Raw genomic sequence first — 27702 nt, 5'->3', positions numbered from 1 at the left:
GGCGGGTGGCGGTGGTGGCCTTAGCGGTTCCTCCCGGCCCTGTTAATGCCAGGGCCAAGCCCGGGGAGGATGGCGCCCTAGAGCCCGGCCTTGCTGGGGTAGGGGCGGGAGGGGGCCGGGGCGGGGACCGGCCATGTCGGAGGTGACCCGGAGTCTGCTGCAGCGCTGGGGCGCCAGTCTTAGGAGAGGCGCCGACTTCGACTCTTGGGGCCAGCTGGTGGAGGCGATAGACGAGTATCAGATGTGAGTGACTAACCGCGGGAACGGGCCAGGCAGGTCGCCACCCCTTGTTTCTGCCCAGGTCTCGCATCACTGTGTCCCGCAGCGCAGGCTTCTTGGGGTGCTCCCCCCCGCAAGCATTAGGGCTGAGATCCGGCTGCTCGGGGACCCCCCCCGTCCTCCCTCCGGGGAAGCTCTCTCCTCGTCCCTCTTTTGCACAGGGCCGGGTCCATTCAACAGGTAGCTGGGGCCCTCACTGGCTCTCTCCTTCGTTCCCTTCAAGCTTCCCTCGGGACCTGGGCTCTGCAGGCAGTCTCCTTTCCTTCCCGCCGCCTCTCCCAGGTTGCCACCCCTCCAGGGGAAACAAAAATCTTCGAAAATGCCCAGGGAATACTTGTGTGCTCTCCGCCCACGTTCCGGGGATGAGTGGCCATGTTCTGCGTGTGTGTGTCCTGCACCCTCCACGTGTAGGAGAGGAGGGATGTGCTAGGGCGGGAGTGGAGCTTGTCCCCAGGAAGGGGAAAGGATGCCTCTCCTGCCACGAGAAGGGTCCCTGCTTGCTCCTCGCCCTCCTTCTCCACCCCTCTGTCTGGTGAGCGGTGTTTTCTCAATTCCTGCTCGATTTCGTTTTCGATTTCTGGGACTGTTATTTGCTAGGCTGTGAGTCCCACCCACCCTCTCGCTTGGCTGCTTTGGGTGGAGTCCGCGCAGGATGTGAATCGAGGGGAGCAAAATGTGAATTAATAGACCAGGCCCAGGAGCCGCCACTCCCTCCGTGGGTCCCTCCCCCTTTTCCTGTGTACAACGTATAGCCTCAGGGTACAAGTGAGGACTGGTTTCCTTCACCCACCAGAGTCTCATCTCTTTCTGGTTCTTCCACTTAAGCTTTAGACACTTAGAAAAGCTGTATAAACATCTTGGCTAGTTTCTTGGACTTATTACTAAAAGAAACTGCTCATTAAAAGCTATTGTTTGCGAACTGTTACCATTAATTCTCGGTTTTAAAATAAATTCTTTGATGTTTCTCGAATTGTGAGACCATCCCCTTCGCTTTTTCTGGGAAGAATACAAGATTGATACTTTGGAGAATCAAAACTCCTATCCTGTCCCAACAATAGCTACTTGTTTTTGGCTAGTCCGTGAGATAATTTGGATATATAGGTGTTCTCTGCCGGTCTTAAGTGACAGATCGTCTATAAATTCAAAAATTTAGTGCTCTGGGTGTTTTGCTATGGACAACTACTAACATGTATTTGAACTCCCAAGTGATTTCATTTGTTTTTGTAACTGCCCACTAGGCATAGAATTCTTTTTCTTTTTAACAAAATTTGAAAAACTGTGATCACAATATGATACCTTTGAAATCTGGGGGGGGGGGTTCTAATTTCAGTCCCTTTCTGCTGATATTTAAATTAACAATAAATTGCTTTGTTTGATTAAAACATTGACAGACAAATTCTGTAAACAAATTTCAAGAGTCCTTCCATTGTTGCAGAATGCACTCTTCTGTACCTTGATTGGGTAGCCCTAGAGGGTTTGTGTGTGTCACCATCTATAATAATTAAAGTGGCCTGAAATGCAAAGCTGCCTCTTGCTTGTGATGCAGTGAACCTAGCAGCTGTTTGGACTGGGCAGCAAACCTCCCAATGGAAAGTGAAGAATGCCATGTCTAATTGGAATTACAAAGGAAAATTGAATATGCAGTCCGCTTAGTGGGAATGAGAGTAACAGGCACATGCAGATCCTTTGTTGAGTCCCCACACTGGCCACTGTACTGGAGAGCTGCAGAGTACCACACTCTCCAGTTCTTATAAAACAGCACTGTCAGAGTCCAACAGAAATGCAGTGACTGGGCAAACTTTGTAACGTTCAGGCTACGCATAAATGAGGCCAAGAATTTACGTCTTCCTAATCTACCAGAAATAGAAACAAGTTGCCTTTTCTTATTTTTGAACACACTTTTTTTGGAAGGAAAGACTGAAGCCAAGGAGGCCAATCGAGGACCATGATAATAATGTGAACAATTACTTAGTCACTGGCTGGATATCAAGAATTAAGGGAGAAGTCGGGGATAATTGGGGTTTTTAACTGGGCAGCCATACTGTCTTTATAGTCTACAACGTATGGAGGCTGGTTTATGGAGGAAATGTTGGAGGCATAGCATATGTACTTTCACTTTAAGAATACTATATTTTATTTTTAAGTTTTATTGTGTGTATGAGTGTTTTGCCTGGATGTATTTTTGCACAGAACACGTGTGCCTGGTGCCTTTGTATAGAAGTCAAAGAAAACTAGCAGGATCCAGTTCTCGCCTTCCCGGGGACTGACTCAGGTCATCGAGCAGTTTACCTCCTGAGCCATCTCACCTGCTTGTTAACAGTAGTTTGTTTTTTTTTGTTTTTGTTTTTTATTTTGTTTTTGTTTTTTTTTTCTTGTATCTGCAGAGTATCAGCCGGGAACTGGTGGAGAGAAATCCTGGTTCTTTGCTACAGATGGATGAGACACACTAATTTCTGTCTGTAGGGATAAGGTTCCTGTCAGTCACTTATGTGCTCCAGGTATATTTAAGACACCTCCTAAGAGCAGTCCTGTTTTACTTGTAGGCACCATTGTAGGATGAGATGAGACCCTAGAGAACTTTTAAAGGTTTATTTGTGTTTATGTGAGTTATGTGCACTGTGTGTACAGTGGACGTTCTCCATCACTCCACTTTCCTTCTGAGAGGCCTCCCTGGATGTTCTCTGCTAGACTGAAAGCTATCCAGCCTCGGTGATCCTCCTGTCTCTGCTTTCTTGGTGCTGGTTATATAGGTGTGCTAGGGACTCCTGGCTAGTGATGTGGGTGCCAGGGTTACAGGTATGCCAGGCATGCCTGGCTAGTGATGTGGGTGCTGGGGTTCAAGCCCCAGTTGTCAGGATTGTACAGCAAGTGTTCTTAACTGTGGAACCATCTCTCCAGCCCCTAGAGAAGACTAAACTATTTTCTTCCCATTGCTCATAACCAGTTTTTTTGTTCGTTCATCTGATTCTCCAGAGCATGTAGCTTTTCCTTCCGTGCACAGAATCAGGTCTCACCTTTAGGATTCCATTCACATGAAAATTTGAGTTTATGTATTTAAAAGATTAAAGTATTTTTGCCTGACTTTTAAAACATTAAAAAGAGAGAGAGAGAGAGTTTTTGTTGCCATTTGTTTTTTTAACTCCCAGTACTTGGGAGTCAGGCAGGCAAGTTAGAGTCTAGAATTTTCTACATAGCCAGTTCCAGGCCACCCATGGAGGACTACAAGGTGAGACCCCCATTCCAAACACAAACAACACCACATCACCAACAAAAACTATTGAGGTATAACTTGTACACCACAAGCTGACACATTTTGCATGTCCCAGCTGTGCAGTTGTTCCCACGCCGCATTCAGGCCATCCCCTCCAAAGGTCCCTTGTGCTCATTTCCATTTGTGCCACATTCTTGACCCTCAGACAACCACTTACCTATGTTTTGTCTTCATAATGTCTTTCCTGGACATTTTGTGTAATAATTACCTAACGATGATTTTTAGCATAATATTTAAGATTCATTTAGCTTGTCTCACTTTTTGCTAGTGAGCAAAAATGTTACATTGTATAGTTGCATCACATTTCATGACCCTACTCAACTAATTAATGGACATTCAAGTTTTGATTATTATCAGCAATGCTGCCTTAACATTTACAGCAATTCTTTTTCAAAATTAAATTTTATTTTTAATTATGTGTGTTAGGGGGGTGTACACACGTGTGCAGGTGTCTGAAATTGGGAGACCAGAAGTTTGGGTCTCTTGGAGTTACAGGCACTTGTGAGCTGCCTGACATGGGTGTTAGAAACAGAGCTCAGGTTCTCTGCAAGAGCAGTGTGCACTCTTAATCACTGAGGCATCTCACCAGCCCAGGTAATTCCTTATGTGGACATGCATTTCCATTCCTTTTGAGGAGATAGATACCAATGAGAGGAATTGCTGGGTCTGGTGTTAGATGTGTGACTTTAAAGGAAACCTGTTGCGCCACTGCCCAGAATATGGATGCCATTTCATGTTTCTGCCAGCAGTGGAAGGGTTTTTCTCATGTAGCTAGCATGTGTTCCTGTCTAATTACATCCCTTCTGGAGGGCATATAGCACACTCCACTGTGGCTTTAATTTACATTTCACAAATGACTCGTGGTGTTGAGTGTTTTTTTCATACTTATTTTCCTTCTGTAAGTTTCTGTGTACCTTCCAGATCTTTCCTGCATCTTTTAAAAAATTGAATTACCTTGCACACATAAAGTTCTAAGGGTTCTTTATATATTCTGGATGTAAGTTCATTATTTTTGTAATATATCTTCCTGGTCTGTTGTCTACCTTTTGTACATGAGATTCTCTTTGAATTTAGTGTCTTTTCTATTGTTTGTTAGTATTGGAACAAGAATTTCAACCTGTGTTTTTTCTTCTGGTGATCACCCTGCTTGACCTAATAACCGCAATTAGCAAATTATGTGTAGACTTACTCAGATTGAGCAACTGTGTCACAGTGTGATGCCCCTAAATTCAAGAGGCGTCACGTATAAATTTATATCATATAAATTCAGCATATAGTTGATTTATAATCCTATAAGCTGCATTTCTAGGAAGTACTTCATACCAATCAGCTTGAGTCCTGAACAAGGAAAATGGCCATATTAGTCCGTGAAAGTCTTCAAGTAGATTTAGGGAGAAAATATATTCCCAGCTTTGGGAGAAAATAAACCAATAGGTAGAAGCAACTACTCATCATTTTTTGTCTCAATGGGTTTATTATTAAGGACTTTTCATTTGCGTGGAATCATTGCCATTTAATGTGGGTTCTTTCATTTAGCATATTTTTAAAGTTCATATTATAACATGTTATTATAATTTCAGCCCTCTTTATGACTGAATAATATTTGTTTTTAAAAATTTTATGTGTGTAGGTGTTTTGTCTGTATGTATGTGTGCCACATGTGTGCCTGGTATCCACAGAGCTCCAAAGAGTATTTTGGACCCCCTGGGACTGGATTGACAGATGGTTGGGAAATATTATGTGTTGGGAGTTGAACCTGGTTGCTCTGCAGGAGCAACCTGTGCTCTTAACTGCTGAGGTATTTTTTTTCAGTCCCAGTGAAAAATCTTTCATGCTGGGTGTTGGTGCAAGCCTTTAATCCCAGCACTCAGAAAGCAGAGTCAAGTGACTCTCTGAGTTTGAGGTCATCCTGGTCCACAGAGCAAGTCAAGTCCCTGGACAGCCAGAGCTACACAGAGAAACCTTGTCTCAAAAAACAAACAGAAAAGAAAGAAAGAAAGAAAGAAAGAAAGAAAGAAAGAAAGAAAGAAAGAAAGAAAGACAGAAAGAAAGACGGTTTCATGAATGGGAATAGCACGTTTTATTTATTCACTCATTAGTGAGCATTTCAGTTGTTCCCACTTTTTGGTGATTATGAATAATGCATGTGTGTACGAGGATTTCATGTGAACATATATTTTGAGGTTTTTGGATGTATACCTTGTATGAAATTTCTGGGTCTTTAAGTCTGTAGTTAATTACTTGACAAACTACCAAACTTCTCCCTATGATTGGTACCGTTTCTGTGTTTTTACCTGCAGGGTATGAGGATCCTGCTTTTGTCCGTCCTCTTTAACACCTGTTATTTTCTCCCTTTGTTTTATGTTTTAAATCGTAGCCATCTTTGGCAGTGAAGGGGTAGCTTGTCATTTGGTAAGCGTTTTCTTATGACTAATGATATGAATCTTTGTCTTCTTAATAGCCATTTTTATATTTCTCAAGAACCCTCTCCCTACCCCCATGTTTGTGTATGTGTGTGAAAGAGAGAGTTTTAAGTGTTGGTGCTTTTTGCTTTACTCTTTAACATATAGGTTTGATCCTTACTGTTGAACGTGGAGTAGAAACATTGATTCACCCTTGAAAACCCTCAGTCAGCCTGCTGTTTACATACATTTGTATACCCTGTGTGTGGAGGTCAGAGGACAACTTGAGGAAGTTGTTCCCTCTTTGTATCGTGTGGGCCCTGGGGATCAAATCTGGGTCATCAGGCTTTGAGGCAGACACTGAGTCTTCTCACCAGCCCATAGCTGCCATTTTGAAAATAGGATAATTGGGTAATCAGTGATTTCTATTTATGAATGGTGGAATTTTCTTTTCTCCAAAAACAATTACCTTCAAAAGCAGATTTTGATAGAGTATTCCCACTTTGTCATGGATGTAATTTGATTTTGGACTAACCAGCAAATCAATAACAAGTAGATTGATAAAAATATCTGTAGCTAGTAGAGCAGTTAGAGCTCAGCAATAGAGTCTAAGTTGAATCTGGGTAGTTACAGAGGAGTCTGTTCAGGTCAGGGAGGGAGGGCTGGATTCCACACCCTAGGAGACCCCCCCCCCCAGTCCTATCATTCTGCTTTTGCTCTCTTAGCTGAGGTTCTACCCAGTGACATGGTGTGAAAAGTATTGTAGCACATTCAGAGTGCTTCTGAGGCTGAAGAAGACTGACATGATCACAACAAAGCATGGTGTTTCCTTGTTTTTAAAAAATTAACCTGTATCATCTTGATGCTGTTAAAAATAGCTTGCTCACTTTCAGTTCTGAATAATGTTTTCTTCTTACAGATTAGCAAGACACCTACAGAAGGAGGCCCAAGCTCAACACAATAATTCTGAATTCACTGAAGAGCAAAAGGTACCGTAAAACAGTCTCTGGTGCATCTGATTACAAATAAAAAGGAAAGGGTTTCTATCTTTTCAGTCCAGTAAGCAAGATACACCACACACACACATGCATGCATGCATGCTCTTCTGTCTCTGTCTCTCTGTCTCTCTCAAGCTTAAGTTAAAAACAAAACAAACAAACAAAAAGACAATTGATTGTGTTTTGCCTGATAGTAAGTGGTCATTTGGAGATGACCTACCATTTAGTCAGCCATTCTCACTTTAAATAAGGTGGGGAAACCTAGACTGTTCTACAGTTACCTGGGGAAGCAAGGTTATGAATAATTACATCCCACTTCACACTTAATTCTTTCTCTCAAAATAAGCCAGTGAGCACCTCACAACCCCCAAATTAAACCAAAACCAAATAACAAAAAGTGTAAGACTAAAAAGAAAACAGGACACATTAAGAATTATCTGGCCTCTTAGCCAAGTAATGATGCTGCTCACCATAAATCCCAGCAGTTGGGAGGGCAGATGAGCATGAGTAATAAAAACCCAGAGACAGATATTGAGTTCAAGCTGAAGATCAGAAAAGCAAAACAGCCAGTCACTAGAGAGATCTGACCTCTACCAAGGCTCAGACAAACATAGGGGTGATCCTGCAATGCTCTCCACCAACCTCAGATTCCACCCTCCACTGAGTTCCTGTCTCTTCCCCTTTATATTCCTCTCTCTGCCCAGCCAAATATTGCTCCTGTCTCCACCTCCCTAGTGCTGGGATTAAAGGCATGTGATCCCAAATGCTAGGATCACCTTTGTGTGAGTTCTGTTTCTCTTTTAGACGGACGGTAACAGAACTCACTGGGCCCAGATGTCTTTATGAGATGAGGGATTAGAGTCTTGCAGGACCTTGAAAGACACTCTTTCCCTAAAGCTCTAATAGCTTTACCTAGGAGGTTTCACTTTATCCCTGGACGCTGGATTTCTGAGACAATTATTACTTAGAATGCTTGCCAGCAAGCCTGCTGTGAGCAGACAGAACCTGGGCCTGCCTGTGTCTTGGCATCAGACCTCATATCTACATTATGTGCTACATTATGGATGTAAGTCAAGCTGTACACTTCTAAATGTTCGATTTTCTTTAAAAATTTAAGTGAAACACACACAAATAAAGCCATAATAGGCTTTATTTGATTATCACATAGGGAAGTAGTTGTCAATTAAATGTTGTGTGTGGCCCATAAGCCACAGGATAAAAAAAAAAAGTTATATTTTCTACAAGAAAAAAGAAAAATGGTGGATATTTTTTACTTTATTTGTGGCAAAATTAATTTATGTTTTCTATTTTAAATTACTTTTTGATGTTAATGCTTTTTACTATTTTCAGTGTTTTGGTAATAGTGGCAAAGTTTAGAATTATATTTACTATTCAAAAGTTTGTGAAACTTTGAAAGAACCAGAAAGGGTTTCCCTGTCTAGCTCTGGATGTCCTGGAACTCACTCTGTAGAGCAGACTAGCCTGAAACTTAGGAATCCAACTGCCTATGCCTCCTAGGTACTGGGATTAAAGGCATGTGCCATCACCCATCAAAAGAATTTTTTAAAAATCAGTATTTCTACAGTTCTTTATTCTTTCTATCCTGTCCCCTCTTCCTCTTATTTTTATTTTGTGTATGTGTCTGTGTGTGCACGCACATGTGTCTGTGTGTGTGTGTGGCTTTTTGAAGCAGGGACTTATCTTTTGTAACCTAAGGTAGCCTGTATTCACTTTGTATCTCTGACTGGCCTTGAACTTGTGGCAGTCTTCCTGCCTCAGCTTCCCTAATGCTGGAATTATAGTGTGAGCCACCACATGAAGCAGAATTTTTTTTCTAGCTCATAGTAACCTTTTGAAAGTATTTTATAAGTAAAGCTTTGTTGGCTCTAAGTTTATTTGCATTTATTCAGAGGATTATTATAAGATACATCATGTGTTTCAAGGTAATAATTTTCATTTTTACAATATTACAATACAAAATTACAATAATTCTGCATTTTAAGACATTAACTTTAAATATAAAAAAACATAAAGGAAATGCAATAATGAAACCCATTATTTTGTAGACTCTTAAGAATTGATAGGAATACGTAGGAAATTGATGTTAGCAGTGAGAATAAGAACAACAGTCCATGTCCTATGCAGGTGCTACAAATGTAATGAGACTCAGTTGGAAACTTGACCCAGAAAAAAAGAAAAGTCTTTACAAAACCTAATTTAGCCAAAGAAAACAGCATATTTTTGATAATCTGGAGAGTCTTAAATCATGGAAGTTCTAATGAAGCTTTTTCATACATTAAAAAAAAAAACCCTAAAACAGAAATAGTAATCTCTCTGAAACACTTAGTAATAAGTAGTATGAAAATTCCATATGTACTTGTTCTTGGTGTTCTCACTGATTTCTAATTTAAAGTAAGCTAATAGTTTTTTTTTAAATATGAGATTCTTAATCTCAGGGTTGTGGGCTCAACCCCACATTGGGTGCCAAATGGAGCTCTACTAGTAAAATCCCAGAGATGGATATTGGAGTTCAACTTAAAGATCAGAAAAGCAAAGCAGCCAAGTCACTAGAAAGCTCTTCCTTTTTTGAAATCTTCAGACTGAAAGAGAGTGAGTTCTACCTATATTCCTCTCTAGTGCTGGGATTAAAGGTGTGTCCCACCACTGCCTGGCCTGTATGGCTGACGACTGTTTTACATTCTGTTCTTCAGATAAGCTTTATTTAATATAACACAAATAAAATATCACTACAAAAATATTTCTTTTATTTCTGAGATTATGATATACTATCATCATTGCCACTTTCCTTTCCTCCCTCCAAACCCTCCCATATACCCCTCCTTACTCTCTTTCAAATCCATAGCCTCTTTTTTATTGTTATTGCTTGCATATGTGTATATTTATATGCATACATATTCCTAATTATAATGTGCTCACCGTCCATAATGTCACTTACATGTGTGTTTTCAGGGCTATTGGGTAACCAGTTGATGTGCTCTTCTCTGAGAAAGACCACCTTACTTTCAGTGTTCCTTAGTTGCCTTAGTTCTTTGTGTAGCGTAGGGGCCTCATGGTCTTTTCTCTGTTTACTTTTGCATGTTTGTTGTTGTCTTTGTTTTTTTTTTGTTTTGTTTTTTGTTTTGTTTTTTTTTTTCGAGACAGGGTTTCTCTGTGGCTTTGGAGCCTGTCCTGGAACTAGCTCTGTAGACCAGGCTGGTCTCGAACTCACAGAGATCCGCCTGCCTCTGCCTCCCGAGTGCTGGGATTAAAGGCGTGCGCCACCATCGCCCGGCTTGTTGTTGTCTTTGTTAGCTTATATATTTTTGGGTTTTTTATCATGATGTAGCCCTGTCTATCTTGAAACTAACTATGTAGACTAAAATGGCCTTTAACTCACAGAGATCTTCTTGCCTCTACCTCCTGAGTGCTGGAATTAAAGGCATGCATCACCATGCCTAGAAAGCTTATTCTTATTCATGCCCTTTCATGGTTATTTACTTAGCTTTCATTTTAGTTCTCAATAATTTTGTTATTATGACAACTGAGTATAATAACTAATAGAAAGCTGCCAAATGCTTCACTCCATTGAATTCCTTCATGGTGTCGTAGGTTTTCTCGTGTAAGTTTCTGCATAGAAATGATCATCTTGTCCCATGATGCTTAGAAAGCTATTCCCTGTTTTGAGTCAAATTTAGTGGTAACAGTACTATATACGTGTTGTATATTTTTAGGGTCTCCCTTTCTATCTCTAACCGTCTTGCTACCCCCATCTCTTCACACATAGTCTTTCTCTCTCTCTCTCTCTCTCTCTCTCTCTCTCTCTCTCTCTCTCTCTCACTAGACAGAAGATGACTAGTTATTTAAAGTCTGGATTAGCTGAGAGTATATTTTTTACATATATTTCAACTGATTTTTCCCTTATATAGATTGAATACATTATATTATAGATTGAGCACAATTAATTTATTTCTTTAATTGACTTTTTAAAAATGTTTTCTCCTAATTGTTCCTTTTAGCTATCAATTTTCTGAGGAAATGGCAAAGTAAAATAGCATTTATCCAGACTTTCTATACTGTATTAAGTATGAAAAAGTAGTTTGCATGAATGTTAATAATTTAAATCTAAAATTTGACTTATATTACCTTTTGTGTTTAGTTTTTTGGGGGAATGGGGTTAGGGGCAGTGGAGACAGAGCTTCTCTGTATAGCACTGGATGTCCTGGAACTCTGTAGACCAGGCTAGTCTTGAACTCAAGAGATCTGCCTGTCTCTGCCTCCTGAGTGTTGGAATTAAAGCTGTGCACCACTATTGCTATTTGCTTAGTCTTTTTTATTATTGTTATTTTAAAATTTAATTACTAGGGAAATCAACATTCAGGATCTGGTTCTTCCCAGCCTCACCTCTCAGGTTGGCAGACTTGCATAGCAAGCACAGTTACCTCTTTTATTCCCTGAGCCATCTGGCTCCCCAGTGCTTAGTCTTATTGAACTTGAACTCTGACCTGCCTAGACTTGAGTTCTCTAATCATTTATCTGTGATATTTCAGTGCAGCACACCATTTTGACATCAAGGGCATGTACATGTTTTTAACTTACTACCACAGCTAGAAGGATAGTGTCCCACTTCTTTTTTAATACTGAGATTGGGTGTCATTCATTAAAATAGTTATGAATAATGCCTACTGATATTTTTGCTATAGTGCACTGCATTTCTGTATAAGAGGCTCTTGGTTCTATAAAAAGAAAAGTTTATATTTAAGAGTTTATTAATGAACAAGTTGCTAAACTACATTTTAATCTTAGGTGTTAAGTGTATGAAATTAAGTAGATTTTGTAATAAAGAAGAAAAGGAAGTAGACACTATCATTTTTAAACAATTAGTATATTAATATATCTCAGTGCAGATAGAATTCTTTTAAAAATTTAAAAAACATTTTATTTTGTGTTTGACGTTTTGTTTGTATGTATGTCTATGCACCACTTGCATGCCTAGTGCCTACAGAAGCCAAAAAGGATTTTTTTTTTTTTTTTGGATTTCTGCATTTGGAGTTCCTGCTGCCAAGTCATTTATGGGCCTTAAATCTGGGTTCTCTGCCAGAACAACCAGTACACTTTAACTACTGAGCCATCTCTCCAGTCCTTAGAATTATATATGTATTTATATGTGCACGCATGTGTGTAAAAAGTTGTATGTAAATATAGAACTTTACTTTTTCAAAACTTTCTCTTTGAACTGTGCATCACCCTTCTAAATTGAGTTTGGTTCTGTATCTCGGTAAGGTGTGTAAGCTCCCGTTGTTGGAGTTTGTAGACTCTCATGCCCGTGCTTTATACTTTGTCACATAGGACATGATCTTATTGGCCGAGTCATTAGTGTCCATTTTATATCTTGTTATAGAAAGTATCTGACTGTCAAATTCCTTGCTATTTATTAGATACTGATTTTTGTATTATGTGTGTATTTAAATAAGTTAGGTTTGCTTTAGTCAGATTTCATTATGATAATGTGCTAATGACTTAAGAAATTTTAAATCTTTTGGTGAATTATAGGCTGAATGGAGAAGAAATAGGAAAGCTTGGTAGGAACTATGCCACTGAGCATTTTTCATTGACATTCTTTTTGGAATATTTGAATTTATTATTTAATTAATGTGTGTATTTACTTTTGTGACAGAACTCAATGGAGAACAGAGTGACCTTGAAATCACAGAGTTCTACCTTCTTCTAATTATCTGGAAGCTGGGATTAAAGGCATGTGCCACCATGCCCAGCTATTTAAATTTAATTCACACAGAAAAACATTAAAATTGTACATATTAACAGGCAATATGATTTATTTGTTTGTTTATTTGTTTATATCTTATTGAGACAGTTTCTCACTGTGTAGCCCTGGCTGTCTTTAAACTTGCTATGTGCAGCAGGCTGATCATGAACTCACAGAAATCACCTGCCTCTGCCTCCAAAGTGCTGGGATTAAAGAAAGTCATGGGTGGACCAGCATGCCCTGCTGATAAGACTTTTTTGGTACATTTATCTATTGTGTGACACTTAAATCAAATTAAACTTACGTGCTCAAACATTTATTATCTTTGTAGTATATAAACATTCAAATTCCTTTTTTTTTTTTTAAGTCAAGCTTGTGTAGCCTAGGCCAGCTTAGAATTTGCTGTGTGGCTAAGGATGACTTTGAATTCTTGGTCATGCTACCGCGTGAGTGCTGGGATTTGAGGGCTGTGCCCTGTGTCTGGTTTTAGCCTGTCGTGCTAGGGATTGAGCCCAGGACTTTGTGCGTGTCAGGCGAGCACTCTACCAACCACACCACATCCTGACCTTTCGGGTTCTTTGTTTGGATTCTGTGAAGTGTGCCATATCCCACTGTGTGGTGATAGCACAGCAGACCTCGCTGCTGTCTTACTGTAACTTAGCACTCCTTTGCCATCTTCTCCCTCTCCTCCCTTCCTCTGTCTCTCCGCAGCCTCTAGCTACCACTCTGTCTGCTCAGCTTGTCAATGTTCCAGATGAGTGAGAGTGGGTGGTCCCTGCCCTTCTGTTTCTGACTTACTTGGCTTAGCTTGATCTCTAATTCCAAATGATGGTCTTTCTTGTCCTATTGTATGGACGAGCACATTTTCCTTATTCGTGTGTCAGTCAGTGGATACTTAGGGGTCTTTCTGGTTTGTGGCAACTGAATAGGACTGCAGGAAACAAGAGAGTCTAAATATCTCTTTGAACATACTGATGTCATGTCCTTTGTTCACCGAGGAGTAGGCCTTCTGGGCCATATGGTAGTTCTACTTTTAATGTTTTAATGATTTTTTTTGCATTTTATGTATGTGTATGTGAGTGTTTATGTATGTATGTGCATGTGTGTGGATGTATGGGCCATCGCATCCATATAGACATTAAAGGATAACTTGTAGGTCTTTTCTTTGATCATGCATGTTCTGGGGATTGAACTCAGGTCATTAGTCTTGGCAGCAAACACTTGCTAGGCCATCTTGCCAGCCCTAATTTTAATTTTGGAGGGAAATTCCATATTGGTTTCCATTATTAACTGTATTCATTACCCTTTAAATCATGTTCAAAGCTGTTATCAAAGTGACCTTTACTGAGAATTGTTTGTGGGCTGTTACTGTGGAGAGTACACACATACCTCATCTCAGGCCTTTGCGTCCTGCTTTTCTTCTCTTGGGTCTACCAGGTGCTACAGAAAAATGAGATTTAACTTGTTTTTAAAAAAAAGCCTCTTACTGATAAAAATTACCCGATATTATTTTATAGTATAGTATAGTGTTGTTGTTTTTTATCTCCCTACAGAGAACCATAGGCAAAATCGCCACATGTTTAGAATTGCGAAGTGCAGCGTTACAGGTAAGTAGAGGTGTTCTTAGCTTTCTGACATGATTGTTCTGCTGAAATAGTAGACATTCGTGCTGTGTCATCTCAGGGGAGTTTACAGCCAAGGGAATTCCTCAGTAACACGCACACTCACAGGGTTTGGTTCATATGTTGTAAACTATAGCAATCAAAGATGTAGCTTTAATTTTTTTTTATTGCATTTAGCCTTAATATACTGGGAATGTAAAACAAACAAAACCCAGTTTGGAACTTTTCGTTTCCTACCTTGAAAGCAAGAAATAGATTTTGAGTCACTTTGAATTTTTGGTTTTACCACTTAAGAGACATAGGGTACAGTGAAATCTTTGTAGTAAAAAGATGTAATGTGCATATTTTAAATTTAGTCCACACAGTCCCAAGAAGAATTTAAACTGGAGGACCTGAAGAAGCTAGAACCAAGTAAGTGTTTTCTTCTGGTGCTCTTGTCATCTCCTTAGGGAAATAATTCATGGTAGATGTTAACACTGTTTAGCATAGATGGTGGTTTTCTCCTGATACCTAGCTATGTAACATCTTTTTAGTGCTTCTTAAATTCCTGCAATATTTGTAGTAGTTATAATTTGGTATAAATATCTATTAACCTTTATTTTGTTTTGGTGGCTTTAATAAGATTGGTTTCTTTGACAGACATTTACAGCAGAGTCTAAGGAAGAAGATAAACTATAGTCAGTGATGCCAATCAGTTTACATGGCATGAGAACTGTAGCCCATGCTACGAAATTCTTGCTTGTGGCGTTTATTTCTTTCCTTTTCCTCTAAAACTTTCTGAAGTAAATAATTTCTTCAAATATTTTGGTGGTTAAGATGCTGCCTGAAGGCCACTACCACTCCTTTTTTTTTTTTTTTCCTTTTTTGCTGATTCAGATGAATGTTCTCTTTCTTGAAATGTCTGCAGTATGGGCAGAGGTAAATATGACTGAGCAAACCTTAGCCAATACCAGCAAGGCAGGATTGCATGGTTTAACATGCTTTTGTAGACAGGGAAGAACAGCTTTCAGACCCATCTGTTAAGGCAGATTCTAAGTAGGGAATCAAAATCGTGGCATCTTAGAATAGAAAGAATCTTGCTTTATAGTTGAAGAGGAGATGAATTGGCTGTGTTCCACTGTAGCCCCTGGTAGCTGGCAGGGCTTGGATCGCTGCAGCCCTTCTGGTGTCTCCACACCTTGAGTGAGAGGTGAAAGAACTAAAGAGATGTTCATATCAACTTCACAAGCTGCCGATTCCCTGCTCATGGCAAGGCTGAGGGAGGTAGACGTAAGTGACCGAGGAAGTGGGAAGCGCTTGTAATGGAAGGACCAGGCTCCGAGGTTTGCGGCGTCTGTGCTCAGCAGGGTCAGATTTCTGTTGTTTTGCTTGGGTTGGTAGAGAGAAGCAACAAAAACACAGAAACACAGATCTGCTGTGACTCTGGCTTTTCCACAATTGTTAGATGATCATATTTCATCTCTTTAGAGCAAGGTTCTTCTCCATATGGCAAGAATTAGGATGAACTGTCATTTTAATAGTTTTGGTGTTTTATATGTAATCCAGACATAACCTTTTTGTTACAAGAACTGTAATTTTATATTTCTAAGTAGTTCTTACCTGTTCTCAGTGAATATAGAAATGCCAATTAAATAATGTAAACATTTTTAATTTTTTCTGGTCACATTTTTCTAGTCATAGAACTTTTATGGTTTCTTTTAAAAACATTAACAAATACTTTATATAAGTTTTTTATTGGTAGCTTCAGTGAATGTTATTTAGAAACCATAAAATTCACTAATTTAGAGTTATAATTACTCATTTTATTGTCTTGACAGTGTATCATTTCCACAGTCAATTTCAGGGTATTTTCACCACCCTGAAAAGAAGCTCTGTATCCACTAGCATCACTGGTTCTCTCATTCAGATTCTGACCCTCTCCAGTCACCAGGTCTAGGCAACCACTAGTTTGTCTATAAATTTGCCTAGTCTGAACATTTTACACAAATGGAATAATATATGGTCTTCCATGACTGGCTGTGTATAAGATATTTTGGAGAAAAGCACATTGATGGCTTTAATTAAAGATTATAACTCTGAGACTGGTGTTCTCAATGGTAGAGAACATAGCCAGCGTGTGTGAGGCATCCCCAGAACCACAAGGAAACAAACAAATGCAGCAAGGTCACAGCTGCCTTCTTTCTCCCTGCATTCAGTTTAGTTTTCCTGACTTGCTCTATTCTGCTCTGTCATACACAAAAGTAGCTTCTTTATTAACCAATGGTAAAAAAAAACAAAAAACAAAAAATCATATTTATAGCATAAAGGAATCCCACATCACTATAAACTCAGCAAATTTGTGCTGTATTCAGTAGATTTGAGTGAACTGCAAGGGGATGACAAGTCCATTTTTTTGTGAGTTTGAGAGGCTGGGGGACTGATTCTCAGTAAGAGAGAACACTAAAGGTGTCAGAGTAGTAAAAGTTCATAAGACTGAATGGTCCTCAGCTGCTGGTGCAAGACTGTAAAACACTTAAAAAGTGAGGCCTGGAACTAGCAAGGTGGCTCAGAGTATAGACACTTGCCACCAATCCTGACTACTTGAGGTCAATCCCCGGGACCCACATAGTGGAAGGAAAGAACCTATTCCCAAAAGCTGTCCTCTACCGTGCATGCACACAAAATACATAAAATGTAACAAGAAGAAAAAACAGTGAGTCTTGGCTGATGGAAGCAGGCCATAGGGACATTCCTGTGGTTGGTGTACATAGGAGTGCATGTGCTTTCAGAGGCCACAACAGGGTCTCATCCATAGGAACTGAAGTTAGAGATGGTTGTGAACCACCCTGAGTGGGTGCTTGGAACTGAACTGTGTGGTTCTCTCAAAGAATAACACATGCTCTTAAACGTGGAGGCATCTCTCTAATCCAAGTATTTCTATTCCAAAGCACTAATACCTGAAAAAAGAAGTGTACAAAAAGCAAAATATTTGCAGCTGTGGTGTCTTAGGGTTTTACTGCTGTGCAGACCCCGTGACCATGGCAACTCTTATAAAGGAAACATTTCATTGAGGGTCTCCCTTACAGTTCAGAGGGTCAGTCCATTATCATGGCAGAGAACATGATGGTGTGCAGGCTGGAGGAGTACTGAGAGTCCTACATCTTGCAGGCAACAGAAAATCTACTGAGACCCTGGGTGGTATCCTGAGCATACGAAACCTCAAAACCTACCCCCACAGTGACACACTTCTCCAACAAGGCCAAAACTACCCTAACAAAGTCACACCTCTTAATACTGCCACTTCCTTTGGGGCCATTTTCTTTCAAACTACCACATGCATGCCTGTAATCATTCCACTTTGAAGGTGGAGGCGGGAGGATTAGAAATTCAAGTTTAACCTCAACTATGTAGTGAGCATAAGGCCAGCCTGGGCTACACTAGACCCTATGTCCTCTCATTTTCCGAAGGGAAAACATTCTTTGTAACCGATGTAGCTTTCAGTGTCTTTCACATATTTTAAAGGTTGGTTTTTTCCCCTTTTATTATTAGAAAATATGGCTTCTGCGTCAACTAATATTAATGACAATGTCATTCTCTCTACCTTAATACTAATGATTAACTGCTATTTACTGAGTTAACAGTTTACTATAATCATAAAGTGTTGACAGAGGTTTCTGTCCTGCCCAGTCCCGCAGCCATTCAGTCCCAAAGAAACACACAGAGGCCTACACTAATTATAAACTGGTTGGCCTATTAACTCAGGCTTTCTTATTAACTAACTCTTAAATCTTACATTAACCCATAATTCCATAATTCTTGTCTGTGTTAGCCATGTGGCTTGGTACTTTTTTCAGTGAGGCATTCTGATCTTCCTCTGCATCTGGGTGATGACTGCAGACTGAGCCTTTCCTCTTCCCAGAATTCTCCTGTTCTGGTTGCCCCACCTATACTTCCTGCCTGGCTACTAGCCAATCAGCATTTTATTAAACCAGTACAAGTGATAAATCTTTACAGAGTACATTACCGTTGTCCCACAGCACTTCTCCCTCTTTTTTTCCAAAACAAGAACTCTGAATCTAATTTCCTTTGTTTAGCTTTTTTCCTGACCATTATCCATAGCAATTTGTAACTAACACTCTAAACAAAGACAAACATCCACAATCCATTTTTTGGGAATATGGGTGTAGTTTTCTAGGCTACTTCCCGCTGATTGGGGTCGCTTATAATCTTTTGGGGAACTAAAGAAAATTTAAGATATGGTCAAGTCCTGACTGGAATATTCTTTGAGCTTGATCATCTCAGGCAGCAATCTTGAGGCTGTTCTTGATTTCAGAGGAAACTCCAACAGAGGTCCTCTGACATGTTGGATCATCTGGGAAATCTGCTCTCATCAGAGATTTTTCAGAGGGTCTTCCTTATTCAAACATGATTTTTCTTAACCCAGAATGAATCCACAACCTCCCATTTCCTCTGGAAACAAAAACAAAATCTCTTCTCCAAAGTAACTTACCTTTTGACTTAAAATTTGAAGTCAAGGCACTTTCAAAATATATGTTGGATTAATCTAGTAACATTTATAATCAAATGTCTTTTAGCATCTGTTGGTCCTTCCTCAGTCATCAAACAATTCAAAGACAACAACATACAGTATCCAAACTCTATATATTTTCCATATTCACATCACTTTATTTTAAACTCCGTTTCTTTTATTTTTAAATTTTGTTTTGATTTTTGTTTTTGAGATAGGGTTTTTCTTTGTATCTTAGGCTGTCCTGGAACTCACTCTGTCTTTGAACTCACATAGATCCACCTGTCTCTGCCACCCAAATGCTGGGATTAAAGGTGTGTGCCACCACGCCCAAGGACTTTATTGTTTTTCTTTTTTCTCCCAAGTGTACATATATTTTTAAGCACACTGTAATGTGTTCAGAGGGTTTTTTTTTTGTCTGGTTCTATCTTACTGTATATCTTTCTTTTTCTCACCACATGAGTCTTTAATTTGCTAAGCAGTATGGCTAAAATTAAAGCCATGGCTTTGACAGCTGGATCCACCCCATTCCTTAGCTTTCTGAGTGTCTAGCTTCATGTCAGAGGTACTGACGGGAGCCATGTTTATTGCCACAACTCTATGAAGTTTTAAAGTCTCTGCCACCACCAAGAAGCATGCTGTCAGCTATTCATAAACACCATTTAAGTGTTTGGTGCTGGGGCCTCTTAAAAGAGCTGCAAAGTTTTTGCAGCTAAAGCTGAGTCAGGAAGCCTCTCTTAAATTAGATGCTTTCCCCTAGCAAACAGAGTCCACCTGAGAAAATGCTGCTACCAAGAACCATGCTTAACTCTGTTCTTTTGTGTCTAGAATTGCTTCCCAAGCTCTCTCAGATTTTATGTTGATGTAGTTGGCCATGTTGGCTCCATTTGTTACCCATCTTCAGAAGGGATGTTACTATGCTTTGAAAAGGCGGAACTCTTTGTGAGGCAGGAAACACTAGGATTCTAGTCAGTCACAGTGGAAAGCCATGGCAAATAGTAATTCATGCATAACAGTGCAGGTTTCTGCTTACTCTCTTTTTAAGCACTGAGACCCAAAAACAAAGAAAAATGAAAAAGACATTTATAAAATATAGATACAGCTGAGTATGCTTGTGTTCAACACTTCAAAATTTCCCCTGCATCTCATATATATTCTTTAATTTTAGTTCACTCTGTAGTCTGTAAAGGAAGTGGCATTTCCATTTTAGGACTGGGAAAACTAAGTAATTTACATGACTTTAGAATAGTTATACACTTTCCTTGTTGGAATTGCAGGGCAGACATTTTATTTAAACCACTTTGGTCTCTGATAGTCCTTTCTTGCTTGTAAACTTTCTATTATTTGAAGAAGTCAAACCTCGCTGGATGTGGTGGGGCATGCTTGTTCAAGAGGCTGAGGTGGGTAGATTGCCATAAGTTACATAGTGAGTTCTAGGCTAGGTTGGGATATAGAGTGAAACTCTGTCTCAAAAATAGCAAGCCCCCCAAAACTCTACTTCCTTCTCTGTGCCTTTATTGCTCTCATTTCTCCAGTACTGGAAAGTTCCAACCCTGCAGTGACTGTGGGTGATGCCTCTATCCTGGGTCACAGCTCCAGTGTCTTCTGACAACAGTTTTGGACATTGACCCTGTGGGTTCCAGCTGCTCCACTGTTTCTGTGTGTCTGTCCTAACAGTAGCCACATTTACACATTAGCTTATCTACTATCAGCATCCATGATCTGCTTTTCTTGAGTTTGGTCTAAGGTCCAAATGGGAGTTTAGGCTGAGTGTATATCTCAACCTCCAACCTACCACAGCCAGTGTACAAGTCTAAAGGCTTCACTTCAGGATGAGCTCTAGTCTGTCTAGATCTGTAGAATGTTAATGTAGGTAATAAGATTTTATTATAAGAGAGTCATCAGAAGAACAACCTTTCTGTTGCACATCTTTCCAGTTTTATGCTGTTGAGGGGACATTTACTCAGGACAGAATAGAGCAGGATGTGTTGCTCCTCCCCTGTCCTCTGTGATGCTGCCATTTAGCTTCCCACATTTGTATATTATCTGGTCTGTTGGGTGACATGTTTGTTGTTTGTTTCTCATGAGTTTGGTTTAAGATCCTTTTAAGAGTTCTTGATCACGGTGTATCTAAGAGTCCTAACATTGTGGTCACTAAGTACACAGTTACTAAGAAAAAGTAAGATAGTGGGAGGATTAAGGCAAGCTAAAGAGAAAGAGTATAAACCAAAGAGAACTGTGACTTCTGACATTTTTTTCCACACTGGATTCTATGAGTGCACATATAAGAAGTTGGGTAAAAACTGACAATCATTAGAGCATGTCGTGCAATTGCAACCTGTGCCCTCTGGATACCCTCTTTGGAGGCTATTTGCTAAGTACCAATATGCCCTACCTCTTTCAGCTCTGAACTATGTGACTGAAAAATTAAAGGCTGAGTGTATTGAGCGCTAAGTTCCAGGTGCCTTTTATGTTGTCCATTTCATGCTGTGGATTCACCTTCTTGTAATTTGCAGCTTGTTACTGGGACCCTTACATAAGGCTGGAAATGAAACACTGAATTATAGACTTAGAGTAATTCTGTAGACCCAGCAGCATTGCAGAGCATCTCCCTCCCTCTAAGCTCACATGCCCAAAGGGAGCTGTGAATGTAACCACAGGCAGGACACAGGTACTACGTGGAGTACAGAAGTCTCCATGCTGTCTGGAGACTTCTCCTTAGGATTTATTCTACTGTGTCTATGTCTGTAAATATATAGACATAAGCAGTAAATTTCATCATAAAAGGAGATGTATGACTGCCAACATAAACCATATCAGTTTGGTAACATCCTGGAGAAAACTCAAAACAGATGAAGATATGCTCCTGTATCTCTTTAATTGTCATCTTTGATGTCAGGAGGACCCTGCATCTCACCCAGGATCTTGTACACATTAGGATATGTTTTGGTGACCTAATCTTCTCAGACTTTCTGCAAACAAGTACAGTGGCTCTGGAATGATAATCTGGGAATTTGAAAATATGTTTAAATGTTCATGGTAAAATTTATTAAAAACTAGCTCTGTGAGCTAAAATTTAGTTTTTTATAGAAGAATTCATGTTTCCGCTGCGTGACGGTGGCACACGCCTTTAATTCCAGCACTCAGGAGGCAGAGGCAGACAGATCTCTGTGAGTTCGAGGCCAACCTGGTCTACAGAACAAGTTCCTGGACAGGCTCCAAAGCTACACAGAGAAACCCTGCCTTGAAAAACTAAAAAAGAAAAAAGGAAGAAGAAGTCATGTTTCTTTGTCTTTTCATTGCAGTCCTGAAGAATATCCTTACATATAATAAAGAATTCCCATTTGATGTTCAGCCTATTCCATTAAGGTAAATAAGTATTTATATTCATCTTCTGCTCTTGCTGTCCTCTTTATACCCACTTTTCGGTTATGTTTGTTGTTGTTTTATCCGCTTTGGTATCTTTGATATGATCGACACCAACACTGGTAACAATATGTTAAACTCTTATAATACTCAGCATCCTGTGGAACAGCTGCAAGGCCTTGTTGGTGTATTAAGTATTCTAGTTCATTGTTTAGTTTTTTTTTTCTCTCTCTCTTCCATGTAGACGAATTTTAGCACCTGGTGAAGAAGAGAATTTGGAATTTGAAGAAGATGAAGAAGGTGGTGCTGGAGCAGGCCCTCCTGATTCTTTTTCTGCTAGAGTTCCTGGTGGGCATCCTTACACAGAACATGCACTGCTTTATCCAGTGGGACACTTGGTCTGCTAATGCAGCGTAAAACCTTTCCAGAGTCCTTGCCATAAATTGAGTTCCATGGCCAGGCCACTGTCTGTGGTTATCTCAGCACACAGTGTGAACTTCTCCAGAGCCCTTAACAACTGTAAACTAAGTTCATTGGCTGGGCCGCTGTTTGTGGTTATCCCAGCACACAGTGTGATAGGGCCATCTGTGTTAGTGGTCCTCAGAACACATGTTAAGTGATTCACCAGGACTCACAGCTAGAAGCTATGCACGAGAACACAGGAGCAAAATTAGCCAAAGGAAAAGGCATATGGACCAAATCAGAGAAAAATGGGTACAGAGTCCAAAGCCCCTTTCCCTGTGCTGCCAGCCACATAGGCAGTATTTAATTCCTACTCTATCAAGTTGTGACAGCATTGTGAAGGGTGAAATGTCTACTTAGAGATTTAGCACACAGAACTGCTGTTGTTAATTGATCACAGAATCGTTTTCTACCTACTATAGACCAAAATTATAGATTTCAGAAGGAAAGAGTGTTCAGCACAAGCTATACTGCTCACATAGTTCAGGTATTGTAAGATGAGCAGGACAGATAGAAATCCTCATCAGATCTAAGATCCCAAGTGCCAACCTGTAGCCAGAGGCTTTTCTCTGTTCTACCTGGTCCCGCTGGACTGGTTTCTCTCCCACCCATTGGTCCCCTACAGCTGCTTATAAAATAATCATTCAGAAGCTTAATATTAATTATAATTGTTTGACCGATGGCTCAGACTTATTATTAACTAGCTCTTACAACTTAAATTAACCCATTTCTATTAGTCTATATTTTACCATGAGGCTTGTGGCTTCTTAACTCCATCTTACTTCCCCAGTGACTTAGCAGTGTCTCCCTGACTCTGTTCTTCTCCCTATATCTCCGCTTGGATTTCCCGCCCTGCTCTGTTCTGTCTAGCTATTGACCAAATCAACTTCTTTGTTAACTAATGGCAATAAAATATATTCACAGCATACAGAGGGGTTATCCCATAGCATCAGCCACAGGCCAAGCTTTGTCTTGACCCTGCAGTATCAGCCTGTCCTGTGTTATATAATCAGTCTTTAACCAAATTGTGGTTGGTATAAGTAGGCCCAGGTGGGCAGATACTGGAGCACTACCTTCATCTAAGAGGAGTGAAGGATATAGTGAGTTGTTTTTATTTGTAGAGAGCTTGGATGAGGATCTTTTCTCCCTGTGATTATAAATAACTTTAGGGAAATTACACATAGTAGCTGTTGCTGCTGGCAGGTCTCACGTACAAGACATTATTTCTGGTCTGTTTTGCTTTTGAAGACATATGATTATTTCTATATTTTTAATTTTATTATATTTATTCATTTTTCAAAAACTTTTGTGTGTTAGTGCTTTGCCTACATGTATGTGTATGCACCATATGCATGCCTAGTACCTACAGAGTGCTTGCCACTACCAACGTTGAGTTAAGCACAATTTTCATTTTTATTTTTATTATATATTGGATGTTAAATAGCCTGCAAGTTTGACTGTACACATACTATATGCATGCAGTACATTTGGAGTCCAGAAGAGGGTATCAGGTCTTCTGGGACTGGAGTTTCAGACAGTTGTTGAGCCATCATATGGTTGCTGAGAATCAAAGCTTGGACCTCTGGAAGATCAATCAGTGCTCTTAACCACCAAGCCATCTCTAGCCCTGCTAGTTAAGCGCATTTTTCTGTAGGCCTTTTAAAAGCACAAACGGTGAAGAAAGGGATTAAGAAATCTGATGTGGGAGATGCCATTAGAGCAGTCATTCCGGCAGCCTGAGCTGTGCTCTGCGCTGGACAGCAGCTGTGCTGACTGTCTTCTGGAAGAACCAGTAGAGGTCTGATAGGTGTGGGAGCATCGTGGTGCCCCTGGCGTAGGTGTGTCCATATGGTGAAATTCAGCAAGCTGCACTTAAAATTTAGGCATTTAAATGTATATTTTATGTTTCAGTGCAATGCTTTTTAAAAGAAAAGCCACTAGTAAGCTGTTTATAAGACATGAAACCAGAATTTTTTCTAATGTATTAGAGATCTCTTACAACTTAATAAGGAAAGGACATTTCAAGAGGAATGTGGGAAAAATAATTGAACACCCTCTTCAGGAAGGAGAAAATCCAAATCTATGATCTAATAGAAAGCTATGAGGCACTGTTAGCCATCAGAGACCATACAAGTTCCAGTGAGGTCAATGCCTGCCACACCTAAGCTGATTCAAGTGAAGCATCTGAGAAACAAAGTGCCTGAGGAGCACAGCAGGATCACTGTACTGCACTGTTGGTGGCACAGAAATGGAACATCCACGGTAGGAGCTGATGACTTAGGAATTCCTGTTTCAGAGACGTTTATATGAGAATATGTTCACCACTGTGTGCATAGTAGTATTAAAAAATCAAAAGTTATTAACTCAGATGTCCATTAACAGAAGAATTAGGGCATAAATTTCATTATTTATCTAATAAATTTTATATAATCACATGAACCTTTTTTGTAGAAGAACTCAACTAAATATAAGTACTCCCATTTCTTTCATAAAATTTCAAAGGTATTTCTTACCTTTCTGAAGTTTGTGTCTGAGTCCGGTGAAAAGCACTCGTTCTGAAGGTGCCTGTATTTGTAATCAGACTGTCAAAGACAGTGTAGACAGTCATGAATTTTTGTGTATATGTCCAGAATTTCTCCTGTCCCGTTAAGATTTGTTAATGAAACACTGCAATGAAGGCCATCCCCACTCTTACTTTTGTGTTGTCTTGGTATTTAAATTAGGGAGTAAGATTAGGAGCTCCCATAATCTAGCACATGGGGACTGAGGTTGGAGGGTTGCCTTGAATGTGAGTCAGCCTGCGCTACATGAGACCCTGCCCTCCAAAACAAACACCAAACCCACCAAAAAATTAACACATCTTAAAACTATTATTTTTAATAGCGTTATTGTAGTATTCATATAAAATTTGCCTACTATTTGTTGACTCTTGATTTATAAAGATTCTATTTAGAATTTATAAATTCTAGATTTATAAAGTGGCATCCATGACCACCTTCCAATTTACATTTTCATTGCCCCCCCACCAGTTTTCCTCACACCTGTTCACTGTCAATCAGGTGTTCATTTTAGAAGGTACTGAATCTTGTTCTCGGATTCTTCATTGTTAAAAGTAGGGTAGCACATTGTTGAACAAAAAGGAAAGATACCAGCCAAATCCTATGTAAGTGTTGTATCTGAAAGTCGTTTAACTTCTGCACACAAGCTGGGTTAAAATTGACTTTTTTTTTTTGAGGGTTGGGGTGCTCTTCTCCTTGAGTGGATTTTTAGTTTTTTTTTGGGGGGGGGCATGGTCTGTGTGTAGTATATACATGCCTGGTGCATGACCTAAGTTTTGGGTACACGTGCCATACACACAGACTTGAAGACCAGAGCAGAATGTGGAGTGTATTCAGCAGCAGCCTCTACCTTATTCCTTGAGGCAGAGTCTGAATTGGAATCTCAGCATTTGAGACTGGGACTCCTCCCTTTCTCCCCCGTGCTCTTAATGCTCAGGTCACAGGCAAGCGCAAGCATGTCCAGCTTTTTACCCAGATGTTCCGTATTCAAAGTCAGCTAGCAGAGAAAGCACACTTACCCACTGAGCCATGTCTCTAGCCCAGTCTTTAAGTTCTAAAACTTTAATTGATGAATTGCTCTTTCAGTTTTATGTTGCCATTTCCTCTAGTACGAACTTCTAAATACATCATGCATAATTGGATGAGGAATAGATAGGAAATTAGGCTTTAATAATCTACCTAATAATTAAATCTCTGAATATTAAACTATAAATCAGTAGTAACTGAAGGATTTTCTGGTTTACTCTCAAACTTTTCATGCTTCAGAATAACAGAAAATACTTCAAAACTGTTCTATTTTTTTTCTACAAGTTCATATTGAGATATAAGGTGTATCTTTACAAGTATACTGAATATATGTATTATGTGGATTGCTGTATTATCAATTTTGTAGCAGCTTAACATGAATTTTTAATATGCTTGCCTAAATAATTCTATTTTATGGTGTTTGTGAAGTATGGAGTACAGATTTATGTATAACTAAGTATGTGTTCAGAGAGAATACCACCAAGTTAGGTGTGATGACAGTTGTCTATAATCTCCATACTCGGGAACCTAAGAACATCCTCAAAAACAAAAAAAGGAATGATACAGTGTTTGAGAGTGGTAGAAAGCAAGATGGGCAATGCCTGCCTGGTTGCTAAGTTACAAGGAAGCCTGTGTCTCTTCTGCATGCTAAAATGTTCTCTCTGGAATTATGGGTAACCTGATTTTTACTATGGTTCCTCTGCTGCCAGGTACTTTATTGCCCCGATTGCCCTCAGAACCAGGGATGACGTTACTCACCATCAGAATTGAGAGAATCGGTCTGAAAGATGCTGGGCAGTGCATCGATCCCTACATTACAGTCAGCGTGAAGGGTGAGGAGCTCTGGGTGTGGTGTTCCCTCTGCAGATGTCATGCTGCTTTCCACGTGCAATAGTTGTCCTCAGAGCGGTGGCTCCTGAGTCTGTCGCAACTCATTGTAATTCATTTTATAATGATAGGAAATCCCTGAAATCGATCCTTACTCCTTCAGTGAACGCTCTGATAGATTTAATAAACATATTTTTAAATGTGTAGCTTAGACTCACTTTTGCTTTTGAGCCTGTCTTTGTTTTTATGTTCCATACTCTAGACCCATCTAGGGAACCATGTAGCTGTGCACAGTCCCCTTAGCAGAGACAGCTTCCAGAATACAGAATTAGAAATAGTCTTCCTCTTCCACAGGAGTGTAGTTTGAATGGCCCTCTGGCCCTCTGATTCCTACAGCAGGTTTCTGTAAGGTGGGTGCTGGGTGAAGGTAGAAACCAAGAGAGGGTCTGTCCATATGTCCAGACTCCGAGAGCCTTTGCAGAACAGTAAAGAAAGTTATCAGAGTTAGAAAGTGTGGTTGTTCCTGTTCCTAACAGAAAATCCACATGGTTGAATTCTTTATCGTTGCCATATGCTATACCGGTCACACAGTACCTTATCCCTGTCACAGTACCTTATC

The 27702-nt window shown here is 39.8% G+C and overlaps 1 protein-coding gene across 2 annotated transcripts; it reads left to right on the top strand.

The window, feature by feature from the left end:
• Aida (axin interactor, dorsalization associated) lies at positions 1 to 27681 on the top strand. Of its 2 annotated transcripts, XM_026779728.1 has the most exons (8): positions 167 to 243; positions 2664 to 2777; positions 6872 to 6941; positions 14268 to 14321; positions 14693 to 14747; positions 22149 to 22212; positions 22454 to 22557; positions 26966 to 27681. In XM_026779728.1, exons 2-8 carry the CDS (start codon positions 2767 to 2769, stop codon positions 27148 to 27150), a joined length of 543 nt encoding a protein of 180 aa, XP_026635529.1. In that variant the 5' UTR covers positions 167 to 243; positions 2664 to 2766; the 3' UTR covers positions 27151 to 27681. The 2 variants fall into 2 exon arrangements, with proteins under 2 accessions (XP_005348981.1, XP_026635529.1); XM_005348924.3 differs by lacking the exon at positions 2664 to 2777 and having other exon boundaries at positions 1 to 243; positions 26966 to 27679.
• The last annotated feature ends 21 nt before the right edge of the window (positions 27682 to 27702 follow it).

Source organism: Microtus ochrogaster, chromosome 6 (genome assembly GCF_000317375.1).
Source record: "Microtus ochrogaster isolate Prairie Vole_2 chromosome 6, MicOch1.0, whole genome shotgun sequence".
NCBI classification, from domain to species: Eukaryota; Metazoa; Chordata; class Mammalia; order Rodentia; family Cricetidae; genus Microtus; species Microtus ochrogaster.
Note: the sequence above shows the minus strand (reverse complement) of the source record. Positions and strands in the feature narration are given on the sequence as shown.

Coding starts and splice junctions, on each gene's coding strand:
- Aida (XM_005348924.3), top strand. CDS start 134: ATGTCGGAGGTGACCCGGAGTCTGCTGCAGCGCTGGGGCGCCAGTCTT. Junction 6,942..14,267: donor AATTCACTGAAGAGCAAAAG/GTACCGTAAAAC, acceptor ATCTCCCTACAG/AGAACCATAGGCAAAATCGC. Junction 22,213..22,453: donor GTTCAGCCTATTCCATTAAG/GTAAATAAGTAT, acceptor TCTTCCATGTAG/ACGAATTTTAGCACCTGGTG.